Source organism: Bacillus rossius, chromosome 3 (assembly GCF_032445375.1).
Source record: "Bacillus rossius redtenbacheri isolate Brsri chromosome 3, Brsri_v3, whole genome shotgun sequence".
Lineage (NCBI taxonomy): Eukaryota > Metazoa > Arthropoda > Insecta > Phasmatodea > Bacillidae > Bacillus > Bacillus rossius.
The window spans coordinates 12,146,352-12,165,762 of record NC_086332.1 but is presented as its reverse complement, the minus strand read 5'-3'; the positions used below and the strand labels follow the sequence as shown (position 1 = coordinate 12,165,762).

General features: G+C 34.5%; 1 protein-coding gene across 1 annotated transcript; it reads left to right on the top strand.

The window, feature by feature from the left end:
• The first annotated feature begins 1,842 nt into the window (after window positions 1-1,842).
• LOC134530228 (venom serine carboxypeptidase-like) lies at window positions 1,843-19,136 on the top strand. The gene is made up of 6 exons (XM_063364905.1): window positions 1,843-2,287; window positions 4,366-4,552; window positions 6,038-6,178; window positions 7,111-7,185; window positions 11,588-11,754; window positions 18,549-19,136. The coding sequence occupies exons 1-6, from the start codon at window positions 1,982-1,984 to the stop codon at window positions 19,059-19,061; spliced, it is 1,389 nt and encodes a 462-aa protein (XP_063220975.1). The 5' UTR covers window positions 1,843-1,981; the 3' UTR covers window positions 19,062-19,136.
• The last annotated feature ends 275 nt before the right edge of the window (window positions 19,137-19,411 follow it).

The following is a 19,411-nucleotide window of genomic DNA, read 5'->3' as shown; positions in this document are numbered from 1 at the left end:
GTATTACATACTTGTCATGTTTTGTATATTTTTCAAACAAGTTATATATGTTTGTCCATATTAATATATTAAATAATTGTTATGCTGGGATTTTTTACTTATAGTGTGCTTGCGATTTTCTGAACACTTATGATAAAAACATTAAAAATAACCACAACTCGTTATTGTGTTAATTGACAATAATACATTTCTTACTACACCTGCTGTTTGATTTGACATTGAGAAAATAAAATATTTATACATTTTTAACACCCTAAAAAATGTATGGGTATAATATTGATATTTATGATTTGTAAATAATTTATTTAAAAATTATTTTAAAAAACTTGTATGAAAATAAAATTTTTCGTTTAAAATATTTGGCTAGAACAAGGGTCAACTGATCCCCGTTATTTTTTTTTATTTTTTTTTTTTTTTTAACATTTGCCGAAATGACTCATTAGGAAGTGAAAGTTAGTCTTGCATTGAGTTCAAATAACGTTTAATATAAAAGAGAACCTACTCCCTACAGCACTTAGCACACATTGTAAGTGTAGGTATTATATGGATTAATATATATTAGTTAAAAACATTAGTATAACAATGTTCATGTCAAATGTAAAAATCACGTAGGTTGTTAATGATTTTTTATACATACAGTGAAAACATTACCATGTGAAAATTTTAATTTGTCTCTTTCAACACAGGAAATTAAGAATTTATATTAAATGATCGAAACGTTAAATCTATATGATTATATGGTTGTACGTAAGAGAATGTATTAAAAAATTTACCAATTTCTTTTACTTACTCTTTTATCTGCACCTAACCAGACAGGATACCGTTTATCTACAATGCCAAACAAAGTGTATCAGATAATATTATCTTCATAACTAGAGAGATATCACGATATACGCAATCAATAAATGATTGCCATTTTAATGAAAATAAAACTGAATAGTTAACATAAAACATACACCTTAAATTTAAAAACATCCAATTTTTTAACATTATATCGTAAAAAGGGGTTGTCTGTAAAGTCGGTTTACGGACGATAATTTTACGTGATAGCGTCATAAGAAAACATTGATGAAAAATTGCACACTTTTTAATTTTCAAATATTATTTATAGTTTTTACAAATTTAATTTGAATAAATTGTTTAAATATAATCACGAACAATTAGTTAAAGAGCCCGCTTTAACCTGTTTGATATTATATAAGTTTTTTTCCCACGGTAGTTGGCCGGTTCTTGCACGCTCGGCTCAGGCGGAACGTGACAATATTTAGTGCGTGCAGCCGGCGTTCATCGATTTATAAGACGTTATCACGTCAAAAAAATTAGCATTATCTGCAATGTACAAGCGAGTGTCCACCAACCAACAAAATATTTGTTACGAAAATGTTCCTGAATAAGTCTTTGATTATTATTGAAGCATTATCAGTATATATTCAGTTGTCTATAAAGTATGTTAACAATTATAAAAATTCGACTGAAAATGCATTTATTAAAGAGCTATGTAGCATATATCTGCATTATAACTGATTTTGCACAACAATATGCTAATATGGTGTTAAATAATTAACATGTGATATCTGCACAAATAACGGTACGGCTTAACAGTAAACTTTTGCAGCATTTGAAGTAAAGTTAATAATGTATTTTTAGTTATTGTAGACAAAATTACCAACATCAGAATGTATTTTTTTTTTCAAATGCATATCGGTTAGAACACAGTTTCTGTGTACTTGTGCAGTTAACATCGGGGAGGAAGTTTTTGGTACAAGTTATGATGTATATGGTTCGGTCACTGACACTTGTTCAGTACATTAATTTAAACGTAGCTGTCGCCGAAAGCGAGTTGTTTATCTAGAGTGTTCAGATAGGACCAAGTGGCCCTCACAATCAGCCAGTCATTGGTCGAGTGGCCGTGCGAGATTGTTGCCGCCTACAAATACCAAGACCTCACGTCCAGCTCGCACAGAGACGTCGCGCCGCTGCCATGGCAACCGAGGCTCTGTGCTTGCTGCTGCTGCTGGTTGCGCCGGCGCTGTCCGTGCGGCCTCCCCGCAACTACCTGCTGAGGACTTCGCCGAGGCAGGAACCACACAGGCCCGCGACGGGAGAGAAGGCCACGGGACAGCTGATCCTCACCGAATACCTGGAGGCCGGCAAGGTCGAGCAGGCGCAGCGGCTGTCCAGAGTGAACGGCAGCGCCTTCCCCGAGGACATTCCCAGCTACTCCGGCTTCTTCACCGTCGACAAGTCCAAGAGATTCAACACGTTCTTCTGGTTCTTCCCGGCGGAGGTAATGCACGGGTAAAAACACACATTTACGTAGACATTTACATACACGTGCATAGGCTTACACACACACACACACACCTACACACTCGTACACACACCAAATTTATTTTGTTTGAATTCTCTTGACATACTAGCACTTTACTTTAGCCATAAATTAAATAAGCAAAAGTAAGATTTACCTAATTAAATTGGTGAAATGTTGATCATTTTCATCAAATTTATTTATTAAATCAACTGTAGCATCTGCCAAACATTCCAGCAACCAGCCCTCATTTGTTTAAATATTTTATATAAACACCATTTATAACTTGCCAAAATTTTTAATATTTTGTAGTTTTTTCTCAATTAAATGAAGATTGGAAAAGATTGGTTTCAATACACTAGCACTTTATAAAAACCTAAACTACATTAATTGCTGTAACTTAAAAAAACACCTTAATAATAATTTTGTACATTTGGAGGCTTGATACAATGTGAGAGAACGTGAAATATTCATGGAAATCTCGGATGGTTCACAAAGTTTGCAACATTATTATGTTTAAAGCTTTTAACTTTTCGATTTTGGATTTTGTATTACCCTTTTTTTCCATATTTATACAACTAAACTAATTAAGTGATATCTAATTTTAAAAATACAATGTTATTTATTAGAAGAGTCTAGCGACAGCAATGCTACCTTCCTGCAACTGGCAACTGGCAACTGGCTCGTTCCGGGGCCGGCTGCCACACCGCTCACGCTCGTTCCGGGGCCGGCGGTACGATCATATATATCATCTGAAACTTCTATTTATCAAATAATGCCTTGTGGCTGAGCGCTTAGCGGCGCTATCATCTAATCGTAAGATTGCCGGTTCGAATCCCGACAGGTGCGAAATTCTTTTGTACTTGTAAAAATAAATTCGAGCACGTATAATTTCAAAAGTAATAAATATATTTGAATAATGAATGCAAATAAAAGTAAATTTATTAATTAAATTGTAATTTTCAGATAAGGACATGATAACTAATGGTCAATTAGGTTAGGTTAGCTACATTATAAATACTTTAAAACTTTGTGGACGGTTGATTTGGTTAGGATAGTTACATTAAAGATACTTGGAAATCAAACATCCAGGGGGTAGGCGCTCCCGATCGGCCAACTTCGGAGAGGATCGGCAGTTGCAGGACGGTAGCATTGCTGTCGCTAGACTCTTGTTATTTATTTACTATACGTATCCTAAAAAAACAAAAAAATTATGTAGAACATTTTTAAAATTTCAACTCATACTAATTAAAATATAGCTTAATTTTTTTACAAAAATAGTTATTTATTGTACTAAATAAAACTAATTTATGTTCCTTAAAAATAAAAAATTCCAAATCACATGTATAAAACATAACATTAGTTAGATATCGTTGTTGAATATGGGTGTTGAAAAATTAACCCAATGATTAGATGAATAACTTCTGTTTCATTCTCAATGCCGTCATATGAACAGCTTCTAGTGCAAATCTATGGTAAAATAAACTAATATTCTTGCTATATTTACATGTATCCTTACAAATAGCTTGAACTCTCAGCAACAAAAATATTTAAAATATTTATTATATACTATGTTATGTCTTGTGTAAAATTATGTAAAATGTAAAATAAATATATTTTCATTACTGCAAGGACAAATGATTTGATTAAATAAATACATACATTTGTAGTTATTAGCAATACACAATCATTAATGTATTTGGGTTTTTCTTAAATATACAGGCAACTGTATAATAGTGCATATTCTTAATCTAAATCACATATTTATCCTTTAGTCTTATTTGTTACGATATTGGGTATTTAATTTTTTTCTCTTCCAATTAAAAAATAATAATTATCAGTACATATTCATGAAAACAGTCAGTATTAGTAAAAAAAATGTTATACGCAAAAATAATTGATGAAAATATAATGATAATTTTCTTCACAAAGGATAAATTTTTTAAAACTATTTTCACAACAAGCATTCATTAATGAGGTGGCCTATAATCTGAGTGTCGAACAAGCATCTAGTATGTATATGGTAAGCTACGATAAACCAAATAATTCTTTTCCAGCACGACTACAAGAATGCTCCGGTAGTTCTGTGGCTACAAGGAGGTCCTGGGTCCACTTCTCTCTTCGGGCTGTTTGAGGAGCTGGGTCCATTCTCCGTCGCCAATGACTCTTCCACTCTCATAAGAAACCCATACTCGTGGCACAAGAACCACTCGCTTCTGTTCATCGACAATCCTGTGGGAGCAGGTAAGTAAATACTTCAAACTCAGTTCTCTTGTCCTTATTAACGCTTCAATTTTGATCATTTAAAAGAAAAAAGCTTAAAAAATTATTTTATTTTTTATTTTAATTTTATAAAAGTACAAATATACTGGATTCCTTATCTTGAGTTCCAAACAAAAAATGTTATGCACCGTAATGTACTGCAGTACATTCTACGAACGAGTGCTATCTATATTTGTGTGGTAATTTAAAAAAAAATTATTGTTTCTGCAAACCTCAACAGATTCATTTGTTTCATTTTGTTAAAGATTATTTAAACATTTAATTATACTATATTTTGCTGTCCTTTAATATTTATTTTATAATGGGTCCTATGAATAATAGTACGATGATCTTAATAAGATGTCAACTAGACCCAAATAATATTTCAGAAAACTATTAGTATTTGGAGTAATTGCATGAATGTTATCATAAAAATAAGAATGACTATGGCGTCTAAGGTATTTTAAGAGATGATATTTTGGCCAAAAATAATTTCATCTTGGGGAGGTTGTAGGGAAAAATGTTAGTCAACAGTTAAGAGAGAGTGATTTTCATTACCTATATCTATACTAGTAATAAAATCGTTACGGGCAAAATTTTAGTATGGTTAATGATTTTCTTAATTTATTTTCTTACTTTCGCCCCTAAGGATAAAGAAAATTGAAGAATATATTTTTATAGAAAAAAATAAAATATCTTCTAAGCTAATAAGGCTGAAGTTACATAGCATATTAGGTACGAATAATAACCATACAAAAAAACCTAAAGCCGAAGGATAGAATATTAGCGAAAAACGTATAATGGAAATATGCGTAGTAGACCATATGCTTAGTAAGATTTACGAAATTGTTCCTGAAAGAGAGTGAAAAGGGGGTGAGTTTTTTTATAACAGAAAGAAAAACAGGCCTCCAAAACTAATTAAGGAAAGGCAAAATAAAATTAACATTTTCAGAAATTTCTCTTCTAGCGGGGTGAGAATGTAGTTGGATTTTATAGAGAAAAATTCAATCTTTCGAATACACCAACGCAGGAAGGGAGCGAATAGTTACAGTGTCAAACACTGGACATGCATTTCATGGTACCCGGGGTTGCAATCCCGCTCAGACTAGCCTGATGTCTGTTTCCCATAATTTCCTTACAACAGGTCATGGTGGAGTCCTTCGATTACCTACAGTTGATTTTATGAGCCGTAACTCATATGACCTCCTTGTCTACGAGACGTAAATCTTAAATTAATAAATAAAACTAAAAGAAATTTTTAAAAAAATAGACGTCTCCAAAAATATTTTGAGGGAAGCACCTGTAAATAAATTTAAATAAATGCTTGGTTTATCTTTTTTTTTTCCTATCAAAGTGTCGAGTGTTAGAGAAAGAATGAATAAAATATTTGTAGTGTTATTTTCTTAAAATAAGTTATTTTATGCATTCTACATCAACATATTTATATCTGAAATGGATTTATTCCAGGATTTAGCTACACAGGTAGCAGCTATCCAAGAAACCAAACTGAAATAGGAGAAAATCTATACTCCGCAATGGTACAGTTCTTTACTTTGTTCCCGGATCTTCAAAAGAATGATTTCTTCATTGCTGGGGAGTCATATGCGGGTGAGTAGGTACCATACGATTATAATTAGAATAATATTGACTAGTAACTGTAAAATTTATTCTGTCGGAAGCTTAACATGTAAATTTGTGTTCCCAGTTTTCTAGGCCATATTATATTCATATTTGTATCATTATTTTTACATCTTATTTAGTCATCGTACAACTAACATTAAAATAATTTTATTTATCCCGTCCAGGATTTTTGTTTTTTTATTACTTGTTTATTACCAGACTTCTATTCACCCATTTTTCTTTCATTTTATACTCCACAGAGGTATTCTTTTTAAGTTTGTCTTAAGCTAAAAAATTTCTAGTATTGAAAAGAGGAGATTTTGAATTAAATTATAAAGGTTTTATAATAACTGTTTTCTTTTTATATACAAAAAATAATATAATTTTACAAAAGTAATAGTGATTTTGATGATACGAATAATAATTTTAGTAAAAATCATTGTCTAAAAAATGTTATAAGGTTTAATTTAATTTTTGTTTTGTATACATACGCCAAGTATAAGTTAATAATATAAATAACTGAAATCACATTACTCGTTTGAGGAAATATTATGGCCTCAAACAAGGAAGATAACGCAATTAATTCAACTAAATATTAACTCTATACGAAAATATTTTATCTGACATCATATGATAGCGTTAAACCATTAAAATTAAACGTCTTCACGAGTGTATTTTATGAGATATTTTGTATCTTCCGTTATTGTATCTAATAAATATTTATTTAATGGTGACACGGTTATTTACTTTTACTGATTTAAATGATAATGCTCAGTTTCTAGTGATTATCTATGTATAAAAATAAAGAAAACTTTTAATCGTGTAGTGTTTGCCATAAGCTTCAGATAATATTTTTAAATATTAAATTTATCAATATAAGTGATAAGTGTGTTTTTATACATCATAACTGCATTTTTCAGGAAAATATATACCAGCACTGGGTCACACAATCCATAAGAATAATCCGAATGCCAGTTTGAAGATCAATCTAAAAGGTAAATGAATAGTCATTTATGTAACGAACCACCATAATGTATGTGAACGTGTTGTGAAATTACTGCAAATGAAAACGGAAAATGTTGTTAAAACCTACTATAAAGTATTTAAATCTTCCGTTCACACTCATATCATGAATTATCTTCTAAAACCAACAGTCTAGTATTAAATGACGGTCAAAATGTTTTGACTATTAGTTAAATTTTTGCGCTACTATCACCACAGTGATGGTTTTAATACAAGTACATTCGGTCAGCGGGTTCGAGCATACTTGTATGTTCACAAAGGTGGAATTTTTTTACGTGAACATCTCGTCAACCTTTAATATGTAAAGGGAAATAGGTACCTGAGCTGTCCTTGGAAGAATGCATAAAGGTGGGGAAATGAGAAAGAACACCTCAAGTTATCCTTAAAATACAGGATGTTCATAAAACGAATGTCACAATTTCAATGGTATCTTATAACAGTTTTGTAACGCCCCTCGTGCCCAAAAATTATATTATTTTAAATTAATTAAAAACACCTTGGAAATAGCTGGGTAAAAAATTAAGAAAATTAAAATTAATTACCAGAGGGGACACGAAGCGGTGAACAAGACAAAATTTACACTCCCTGCACACTAGTAACTTGGGAGTTCGTGGATCGTTATGTAGAAGAAGGTATATGATAAATAAAAACCGATATATAAATAGCTCGGTCTATAGGTTTTCCTGGTTTATTTTGTGGCCAACCCCCCTTTTACCGGGGTAGTTGAACACGTCCGCGCTCGCCACGCCAGTCCTGTATACGCGTCACCAATAGACGCGCAGGGACTGGCTTAAAATTTGGCCAGTGCGCAAAAGGAATCATTAACGTACTAAATTGACCGACAGCCCTGCAAAACTTATTGTGATAGTTGTAATATATATAATGAATTACCAGAAATAAAATGACCAACATTAAGTACTGTAAAAAAGGAAAGGAACCTATAAATTCAATTCGAGATACCATTTAAATTGCTATAATTAAATTTAACGTACGTTGGTGACATTTGCATACAAACACTCTTACACTATACTTAAAATAGACCAAAGTCCCATAAAGTCTATTACGGAGGAGGGGAGGGTGGAAAAACGAAATAGTGACGTCCTTCAGTCTAAATAATTCTACCAGCAATTTCCATCGCCGCACTCTGTTTTTAAACACGTTGTCCGCAAGTCATACCAGCCGAGCAAAAAGTACAAATCCAGTTCTCGCACTTACTTGTTCTAGAAGCATACCTCTGTAGTCGGTGTCCGCCGGGGTCGGATGTAAACCCCGCTCACCTTTTAGCGCCTCTAGCATCGCGCTACATTGATGGCCCGTGCACTAGGCCCACAATATCGCGTTCTCGTATACCACCACTGATGTTGCTTCGCCGAAGGTGTCGTGGCGTTACCGTCATCTTCCATATTAATCACGTAACGTAACACCAGTTGCTCATCGCTGAAATGCCAATTCTCGTCTCTCCCCGGATAGTTCCGCGGCCCGCGGTCATACACACTCCTCGCAAAACAGCTGGCCGCCGCCTCCCCTTCTCACGTCAGCTGACGTCACTCCCCTCCTCTACTGCCACCCCTCACTCCGCTCGATCGTTCTCGTTATTTCTAGCGGGTCCCACTACCGAATAAGAATAATAAGCGTACAATAACACAAGTATATGTTTAAAAAATAACAATAAATAAATAATTTACATACACCATTAACTAGTATAATATTATAAATAATATTATAAAACAATTTACTCCTCTTTAAACAAACTTTACGCACCATAAAAGTAATAATAATAATCAAGACGACTGAGGCCGCCCCAAGTGGCCTCAATTTTTAAGAGGTTTTGTTTTAGCATTATTTCGACATGATAATAAAAATCTTAGTAATTAACAAAGTAAAGGGGGGTGCCCCTACATTATTTAAAACAATACACATTACACCTTAACAAACAAATGATTACATTAACAAAATTTCAAGTATAGCACCAAAATTTGATTCTCCCACCGATTGCATATATATGAGTTTCCTTTATTTTACATGTTCTGAGGATTACGTTCTTAAAGCACTGCTCGCTGGTATCTTTTTAATTAGTTTAGTATCTTCTAAGCAAGTGGAATATATATATATATAGCTTATATCACCCGGGTCTTCCCAGGATGACGTCGGACCGAGAGGAAAACTCTTCTAAGGGGGGAATCAGCTGCAGGTCCCGAAGATCATGCGGGGAGCAATTTCTCTCCCCGGAAACTTTGACCCTGTCAGAAATACATGTCAAATTCAAAACGAATTAGACCTGCGTCCAGACAGTCATACACAGTCGGCGCGAAAGGCCAACAAACGTGAATTTGGGGGGGAAAAAAAGGCTGGATTACTCACCAAACAGGGTGTGAAATCAGGGCTCGCGAGGTGTCTCGCGCCGACATCAGGATGGCGCGTACCGAGAATTCGCAGATGCGCGGAAGAAACTAAAATTTTTAAGAAGGTAAAAAAAATAATAAAATTTAACTAAACATGACTTCTTCTAAATACTACATCTGACTGGCTACTGTACCACTGGGATCACATCCCTAAAGCAAGCTGACTACATTCTTGTGCACACGAATTCGCCGTTGCCGCGAAAAGCCTCTTAGCACAGAGGACGCCGAGAAGACGAGGTCAGCAGCCGAGGTCAGAGTACTGAATGCCGGCGATGGCGGTCAAAGCTTCTAATTAAATCGGGCGCTCAGCCCTAAGAAAAAAGGGGGGGAAGGTTCGGCTCAGGGCCGAAAACATGCGGAGGTGCCCGAGGCGGGCGTGACAACAACACGACATGCGCGCTCTCTACCGGCGGTAACAGGAAGCTACAAAGAATCGACTTCTACAGGCCGCGAGAAGGAAGCATAGGGCTTAAGGGCGCCGCGGCGCTGCTCTCTAGCGGCGTAAAGGGGAACTAACTGAGGCGGTGAGCTGACTTGCCACCAGGTGTCATGAGGGTGAGCTCTGCACGCTGGTGACCAGGCCCGCGGTTACTTTTTCTGCCGCTAGATGTGGTGGACGTCTCTGTCGGACCAGGGAGAAGGTCCTTGAATTAGGCCATCGTCCCATCAGGTCACTGCTCCTAGCTTGATTTCTCAGAACTAAGGTGAGGTGGGGATAGAGGAAGGGGGGACAGAAAACGCCACTAGCTTGAGAACGTCGGTCCACTGGAGACTGCTTCGTGACGAGACGTGCTATTCTCAGCAGCCCTCTAAGGAGAAGCAGCTCGCAGGCCAGAAGCTGCTCTATGCGAATTTGGTCATGCAGGGAATTAAAATAACAAACCCGGGACGTGACTGCAGGCGAAAGTAATCTCAACCGGGCTGCCCACGACCACATTAGACAGTAAAATATCAGATCGACCCCTGGGAAGGGCTTCGGTCCACTGGCACAAAGTTTAAATACGTGGCGTACACCGTCCTAACAAAAAGTAAATCACCCCCTTAACAACCAGGTAAATAAAAAAATAAGTATTCCCAAAAAATTTTAAAATTATAGAAAAATTAAAAAAAAGGTGACGAAATGCCTAATTTCCGGCACAGTTTAATGATGACTCTTTACAACAAATCATAAATTTAATGTTAACTGACACAGTTTTTCTAACAAATATTCAATATGTGCACCTTTAGTTACACGGCACAAATCCAACTTAAAGTCCGATTCGTCCCACACTTTAGGTACGTCCGGAGTAATGTAAGCAATAGTCTCTTCAATTCTGTGTCTCAACTCTGGCCAATCATTAGGTAGCGGCGAAACGTAGACACGATATTTAATAAAGCTCCAAAGGGAAAAAATAATTGCTTGTCTGTAAAGTCAGTTTACGGACGATAGTTTAACATGACAACGTCATAACAAAATATTGATGAAATGATTGCATACTTTTATGAATAAAATTGAATAATTTTTATTGAATTATCACTATTTTGTATGGATACAAAGAAGGAGTGAAATTAAATCTAAAATTTAATTGATAAATTTACTTTTATTTGCACTCATTAATTCAAATATGTTTATTACTTTAACGAACAGATTATTTTAACTATAACTTTTATACATGTTTGCTATTTAACTTCTTCCAAACTGTGTTATTCTGTTAAGGATAGGATGATGATAGGAAAAGTAGGAAACGAATGGGAGTGTTTCAAGTTTAATGTGCCTCGAAAAAGTCAAATCGATGGTTGTTCCAATGGAGTGGAAGAGAGATAGATGCGGCGCAAGCGTACAATGAGCGTAACGGGACACAGCATAACGGCACAATGTGCGTAACGGGACACTTTTTCGTGCGTGCAGCCGGCGTTCATCGATTTATTAGACGTTGTCACGTCAAAAAAATATTCCGGGCATGAACGTGTTATGCGCAATGTGTGTTCGCAGGCCTGATCATAGGAGACGGTCTCACCGACCCTGTGCACCAGCTAGACTACAGCGACTATGTGTACCAGGTGGGTCTGGTGGACAACAGCACGTGGAAAAGCATGAAGAGAAGCGAAGGCCAAGCACGCGCATACATCAAGGACGAGGATTTTTTCAACGCATTTTATGTAAGTAGTGTAAGGGCAGTACATGAGCAGACGGTCAGCTACCACCTGGATCACCGTAGTTACTCGGGGGACGGAAGTTTCGTGGACACGAGAGACTCGATTTATGTCCGGTCATCTCCCGGAAGACAGACACCACGCTGCGTCCTCCTGTGACTGAACGCGACTGCAACCCAGTACACTCGTGAGCACAGGCATATCTGCGAGGCGTATGTAAAGTTTTAAACGTTTTTCAACCACCTTTAATCGTATTAATATTATAAACGCCAAAGTTTGTAAGAATGGATGGTAGTTTGTTACTCTTTCACGTAAAAACTACTGAATGGATTTGAAAAAAATTTGGCCTACAGCTAGCATATAACCTGGATTAACACATAGACCCAATATTAATATGAAATTCCATCCCTGAGGGAGTGAAAAAGTGATAATTTCATTTTACAACAGAAAAAAATTGGTTGTCTGTAAAGTCGGTTTACGGACGAAAGTTTAACGTGACAACGTCATAACAAAACACTGATTAAATTATTGATCCAGAAGATAAGGAAATATCATATTCGGCCTGAGACTGAGCCGTAATAGGTTTTTGCAACCAAACCATTTAGGCATTAAATAATATTATATTCTTTGAATAAGAAATTTTTTTAATTTTTCTATCTTTTTTATGATAAAATCTACCTCTGCATACTTTTATGAATAAAATTGATTCATTTTTATTGAATTATCACATTTTGTAAGGATACAAAGAAGGAGTGAAATGAAATGTACAATTTAATTAATAAGTTCACTTTTATTTGCATTCATTAATTCAAATATATTTATTACTTTTAAAATGGTGCGTGCGCCGTATTTATTTTTACAAGTACAAAAAAAAATTCGCAGCTGCCGGGATTCCAACCGTCATTCTGTAGATTGGCAGTCAGCGATGCTGACCGCACAGCCACGAGGCCATATTGCGAACTTTTTTTTCAGATGTTATAAATTAATAATATTCCACGCACGATATTTGTTTGAATTTCTTTTAACTAGCATATTCTCTGTTGGAATCGAAATATTTACACGCTCGTGGGTTCATAACTATAATACGGTGTGTGATTTAGTTGATCAAGTAATAACTCATGACAAATAATTACCAATGTCAAACTAAAGCGTGAAAAGTATCATACCAGCAATAAATATTTAGTTACACAGATAAAACAATACTCATACAACACTGTTTAAATATACTGATTTACACTAGTAATTAAAATAATACGTACTTGTAAGAACGCCATTTCCTTGCGAATGTACTCACGTGGCGCGGTGCACAACAATAACCTCGAACCCTGCTATGTTGTCGTCTGCCCCAAGCCGTGTGTGGCGACATGCGTAGGCGTGATCCAACCGGCGCGATCCGCCTATCCCTGCAGCATAGCGGGGTGAAACCTGAGCAGTACGCCACCACGTGCCGGCCGAGTTCTCTGTACCGTCCGCAACATACCAGAGAGATGCCACGCATGCGTAAATACATCCGTAGTGGGACATCCGTAGTGGGACATCCGTAGTGGGACAATTTTTCGTGCGTGCAGCCGGGGTTCATTAATTTATTAGACGTTGTCAAGTCTATAATCATAGGTCATAGACATACAAATAGCGAGTGAGTGTCATTTCTCTATGTCTGACACACGATCATGCACATAGTAAGGTCTGGCAAATTAATATTTTTCTCCTTGGTGAGACCAGTCCGCTTAGTGGAGCTCGCAGCGGCTAGCAAAATAAAGGCGCTAATAGGTAACAGTTTTGTTCTTAACTTCGTCAATAGATAGAGTTGCCTTGAATTTTAAACGCACCATCGTTTGATGCATTTGTCATGTCTTTAATTTTCGTTTGTTTGTGCCGTATGCGTTCCTATACCATTCATCCGATTGCGATGAAATTTTGGTGATTTGTTATGCGCATGCCCATGAAGGTTACTGAGACGGTATAACCATTTTTCAATAGTTGGAGCACGAATCGTTTCAAAAAATGTGTTCATTTCATTTTATATAGCGGCACTTTGTCTGTTTTTGTTGTATAAGTGCGCACGCATGACACAATTTATTTAAATATAAAAGAGAGTCAGAGATAGAGTGATATATATATATATATAGTGAGATAGAGACGGAGAGATAAGTTGAGATAGAGCGAGGTATAGAGAATGAAATAGGTTAGATCAAGAGATATACCTATAGATGTATAGAGCTATATAGAGCCATATATAGAAGATATAGAGATAGTGGGAAGTATATATGTAGATTTAAAGAGATAAATAGAGATAGAGAGATATATAGATGAATATAGATGTAGATAGAGATAAATATATATAGAGAGATGGATAGATGATATGTATATGTGGAACTGCTTCAAACATATTACAAAACAAAACTGAATGAGGCATTGCAATGCAGGCCGAGCATTAGCTAGATAATGGAATCTTTTCAATATTACTAATCTCTTATTTTTCAGCTTTTTTCTATATTGCTTTATAAAGTCTAAATTACATACAGACCAGGTAAATAACTATAAACTGGCAGAGCAACGTCTGTCGGGATATGTAAGTGATATAAATTAATTTTCACACTTTACATTAAAATTAAGAAGACAATAACTAACTACACCCTGTGTTCAGCCCGGGAAACGCCGGGTATTGCAGCTAGTTAAAGGATATATTTGAAAAAATTAAAATGTCAATTTTCTGTAAAATTCTGTTGGACAGCCGAAAAAAAAATTGTTTTAAATATATGTTTAGTGTCACTAAACAAGATAATCAAAACTGAAACTTTTTTCTTTGTAAATTCTTACATATTTTTTAATGCGAGGTATATTTTATAAGTTATTGTAAATTATGTCAATTGGGGTCGTATAAAAGAACGAAAGTTTGCAACCCGATTTCGACCGATAGTGCAAAAATCAAATCTAAATGATGTAATACTTTTAGATGTTAAAATTAATTTGAATTGGTTAAGCGGGAGCAAAGTTAATAACATACACACGCCCACAGAGGTGAAGCTAACTTATGAGGAAGAAAAACAGTCTGAAACGTCAAAGAACTTACAATTTCTTAAATTTAATATGATTCTCCATGAAAAATATTGTAAATTTAAGAATATCACAGCGTCTATTTATTGTCGACAGTATGTAAAAATTTAATTTGATGCTTTTCCCCCACCACCCCTTTTTCACTTCATGGTAAGTTACAGTATAAATAATTATCTATAATGGCAAAGCAGAACACAGCGAGAAAGCAAATAACTTCAAATATGTTTACATATCTCTACTCCAGCAACGGAAATCTAAAATTCTACGAGACAAGCTGAAATATTGGAATAGAAAGGTCATATTTTCAAACAGTGTGGAGGAATATTTTTGGCTCGTATACGATGGTCGTTGCAGTACATTTAGAGAATTAATATAACCTGTGTCAGTGATAAATGTTTGTCAGTTGTGAAGGAAGATATTAGCAGCAGTCATAGTTAATGCTTTCCCATTATTTCAAGTACATGATTTCCTGTACACCATCAGCCGTTCTTAAATCTAGCCCTTTCACAATATAATCTGTCTAAAAAATATAAGGTATGAGTTTTCTACTGCAGGTATTATTTGTTGGAGCTTTCGTTATATCACATTTCATCATATGTATATTAAACTTGCTAATAACCCACGGGTTCGCTCGAGCCAGTTTAGGACATTGCTGATATCTTATGATTGAAATATAAGTATGTAATTAGTATATTCATGTAGTAAATAAATATGCTTAAAAGATTTAAAAAATTTAATATAAATTTTTAAAATAATTTTTAAAGTGGTTATGCGTCGGCATTTTTAATTTTTAATATATATATATATATATATATATTACGAATCTTGATTTTATAACTTAGGTTTTAGTGTGTTCGAGGATATATGTTAACATGATGAAATTAAACTTACATCCAGTTAATTTCATGAAGTTGACAATTTAAAGTATTTTTAAACACACAAATATTTATTTTTAATTAAATTCATGCTATCGTTTAAACAAATATTCTAAATTGTTATGGTTTAAGCTCTGGTTAGAATAATTAAATAATTTCACGGTATACCTATACCTACGTTATTTAGATATTATCCACAATCGTATCTTAATTTTAAACGTAGAGTAAAAATATCAAATTTATTATCTAATGTATTAGATATTTTTAGTTATGGATAGTATTACTTAAAATTAAATTAATTACCTCTCTTATCTTTTATAACATGGATGCCTACACACGTTAAAATTCAAAACTCGGAAATTTTGACAATACCTTTTAACCAAATAAAACCAAACTCATCAATTTTTACCAAAGATGTAAACTCCAAATAATTATAATAAATTAACATTAATATTAAATTTATCTTGAATAGTGATTTACTGGATTTGGTGCCACTTTTTTTTTAATAGTTTTAACCCCTGTAACAACTTAAGATTAATATTTCTGAGAACGTTAAATAAGAGAAAGTAGCTAAAGTTATGATAATTAATAATTTATAATTATATATTAAACTAGTTTTATTTGATCAGAAAATATTATTTTTTAAGGTTACGAAATTAAACTTGTTGATTATCGTAATTTTGTAATTATTTCTGTAATTGTTGACCCACGTTTAATTAAAATCGACCAAAATCACACCCTTTTAGTCCCCAAAAAAAAAAAGATAGCTATCAGTTTTTGACACAAGTACAGATATTGCTTAAACATTGTTCGTAAATGTTTACTAAGCGCCTGTACGTAGGCTCCACGCATTGCGCATTCGCAGCTCATAATGCCTATGTCCAAGGCGTCCGTTCCATTCCCAGGTGGCGAACTTCTATGCAGAGAGGTTGAAATACTGGTGCAGCGTTGCGAAAATTGTTTGGAACTGAATAGCGATTATGTGAAAATGTGAACAAGAGCTTTAGTAAACTAAAACAGTCAATAAAAACTTTTCCTCACCAATTTATTCTTTAAAATGACCAAACGGAGCTTACTTTACGAAAAGCCATCGTAAAATCATATTTATAATATTTCACTCATTGAAAGGTATGTAGTAAAAACGAGTTGGTAGATTTTGATTTTTAATAAAAAAATTACCACCTTATTACCATATTTGCGGTCGAATATAGAAAAATGGGAATGGAAAAAAACATGCTATTAAATCATAATAATGTAATTTATTCTTGCTCAGTTTCTTACTTATATCTTAATTTGCTTGGATATATGATTTATTAATATAAAAAAATTAATGTGCCACCGTTTAAAAAAATTGGTAAAAGAACCCAACGTAATTAACTGTTTGAGTTATTCATGCACACACACACACACACACACACACACATATATATGCATGAATAACTCAAACAGTTAATTGGTTAAAATTGGTAAAAGAACCCAACGTAATTAACTGTTTGAGTTATTCATGCACACACACACACACATATATATATATGTGTGTGTGTGTGCATGAATAACTCAAACAGTTAATTACGTTGGGTTCTTTTACCAATTTTTTGAAACGGTGGCACATTAATTTTTTTATATTAATAAATCATATATCCAAGCAAATTAAGATAGAAGTATATATATATACACACACACGTTTTTACTGATAAAACAAAACTTACACCTTTTTCACCTCCTTAAAGACAGGGTTTAATAAATGAAAGAAACATGCTATACGTAACTCTAGATGAAAATTATTTTAACTCAGTTCTTACTTCTTGTTCTAATTTAATCTGAAGTGTTCATTTTTCGTTATAAAAACATACTTACGTCTTTGGGGTTTAATACGCAAAATGGTTAAATATGGTTGGTATATTTCTTATGCTTTATTAGATTCAGAGATATCATTATTTATTTTAAAATCTAATTTTCCTCCTTTTCATCCATTAAGAACTGAATTTCGCTAAATGGTAAAATTGTGGATTGTAGCTTTTATATGTTTATTATAAGTACTTAATATATATTCTTATGCTTTATTATATATAATTATTTTTTACTATTTATTTTTTATTTATTATATGAGATGTAATTACTTATTTTAAAAACCCTTAAGGATTGAATTTTATAAAATACTACAATTGTGGTTGGTAATATTTCTATGTTTATATTTTTTTACACAGTACAATTTCTTGTGCTTGAGTAATTTAAGAGATATAATTAATTATCCTAAAATGTCGCATAACCCTTTTTCACCCTCTAGGGGTTGAATTCTTAAATTATATGTAGCCTAGCTTTAAGTTGGTCGGAAACCCTTCAAATAAGAAAAATCATCAAAATCTGTCAAGTAGTTTGCTTTAGATGCTGGAACAAACAGGCAAACGGACAAAAAATTTAAAAACTATATTTTTGAGTTCTCAATAACGTAAAAAGAAATTGCCAATGGTTTTTTTTATTATTTCATCTAATAAACAGTCTTTTTTAACTCAAACATTTTTATAAGTAGTATATATTATACCAAGAATAAAAGTCATTCTTCTATGTGTATTTGTCTGACCTCAATTAGTAGATATTCTTAAAAAGCTTAAACTCTTAATGCATTAACAGAAATCGTTCTCACTTCTTCATTTAAATTAAATAATATTAAATATGATTATCTTTATGGGGACATTTAAAAAACACATGGTGACTCTAAATATTGTAAATAATTTTTTTAGTAGGTATACATTTGGAGATATTGTTTAGTGCACATAAACTGCTATATTAAATAGGTACTATTTAAATACACTAACATAATACAAGAATACTAGAATTTAAAGAATAATGACTGTATTCCTCTTCCAGGCATGGTCGGAAACACTTAGTTTCTACGAAGAGGCATCTGAACTGGGTGTTTACAACATCGTCAAAGGGGACGATTCTTCCACCAGTTACATCACCTTCTTGGAGAAGGAATCCACCCGCTCCGCGCTTCACGTCGGCTCAGTGGCGTATAATGACATGAACGACGACGTTTACGACGCCCTCCGGACAGACATGATGAGGTCGGTGGTTTCGTGGGTTGAGGAGCTCCTGGACGCCGGGTACCGCGTCACTTTCTACAGCGGCCAGCTGGACGTGATAGTCGCCTACCCGCTGTCGGAGAACATGTTCCAGAACCTCAGGTTCAAGGAGGCCGAGGCGTACGCCAAGGCGGAGCGGCACACGTGGGGCAAGGGCATCCAAGTGTACGGCTACACCAAGAAGGCCGGCGGCCTGACCGAGGTGCTGGTGAGGAACGCCGGTCACATGGTGCCGGCGGACCAGCCCGCCGTGGCCTTCGACCTCATCTACAAGGCCACCAGGGGCACTCTCTGAGCATCTAGACCTGTGTGTCACTACAATAAGTACAGAATAATACCAACATTTGAGAATAAACAGTTTCTTAAAATACCTTTGTTTTATATTTTCTCCTTGGCCCCAAAATATTTCACGTTGGAACGAGAATGTACTAGGCCAGACATATCTAATGCCTTTAAAGTGATATCGTTTAATAAAACGTGTATGCGACATGGCACTACAACTTGGTGACACAAGATTTCCTTAGTATTAACCCTAAGAATTAGATTGCTGGTAAATCCACAAACAAAAAAGTAATATTAAGATATTGAATTTAATTAAATTTGAATACTGCCGCTACTGGGCACAAATCCGATGTCAAGCATTCA

Coding starts and splice junctions, on each gene's coding strand:
- LOC134530228 (XM_063364905.1), top strand. CDS start 1,982: ATGGCAACCGAGGCTCTGTGCTTGCTGCTGCTGCTGGTTGCGCCGGCG. Junction 2,288..4,365: donor TCTGGTTCTTCCCGGCGGAG/GTAATGCACGGG, acceptor ATTCTTTTCCAG/CACGACTACAAGAATGCTCC. Junction 11,755..18,548: donor ATTTTTTCAACGCATTTTAT/GTAAGTAGTGTA, acceptor TTCCTCTTCCAG/GCATGGTCGGAAACACTTAG.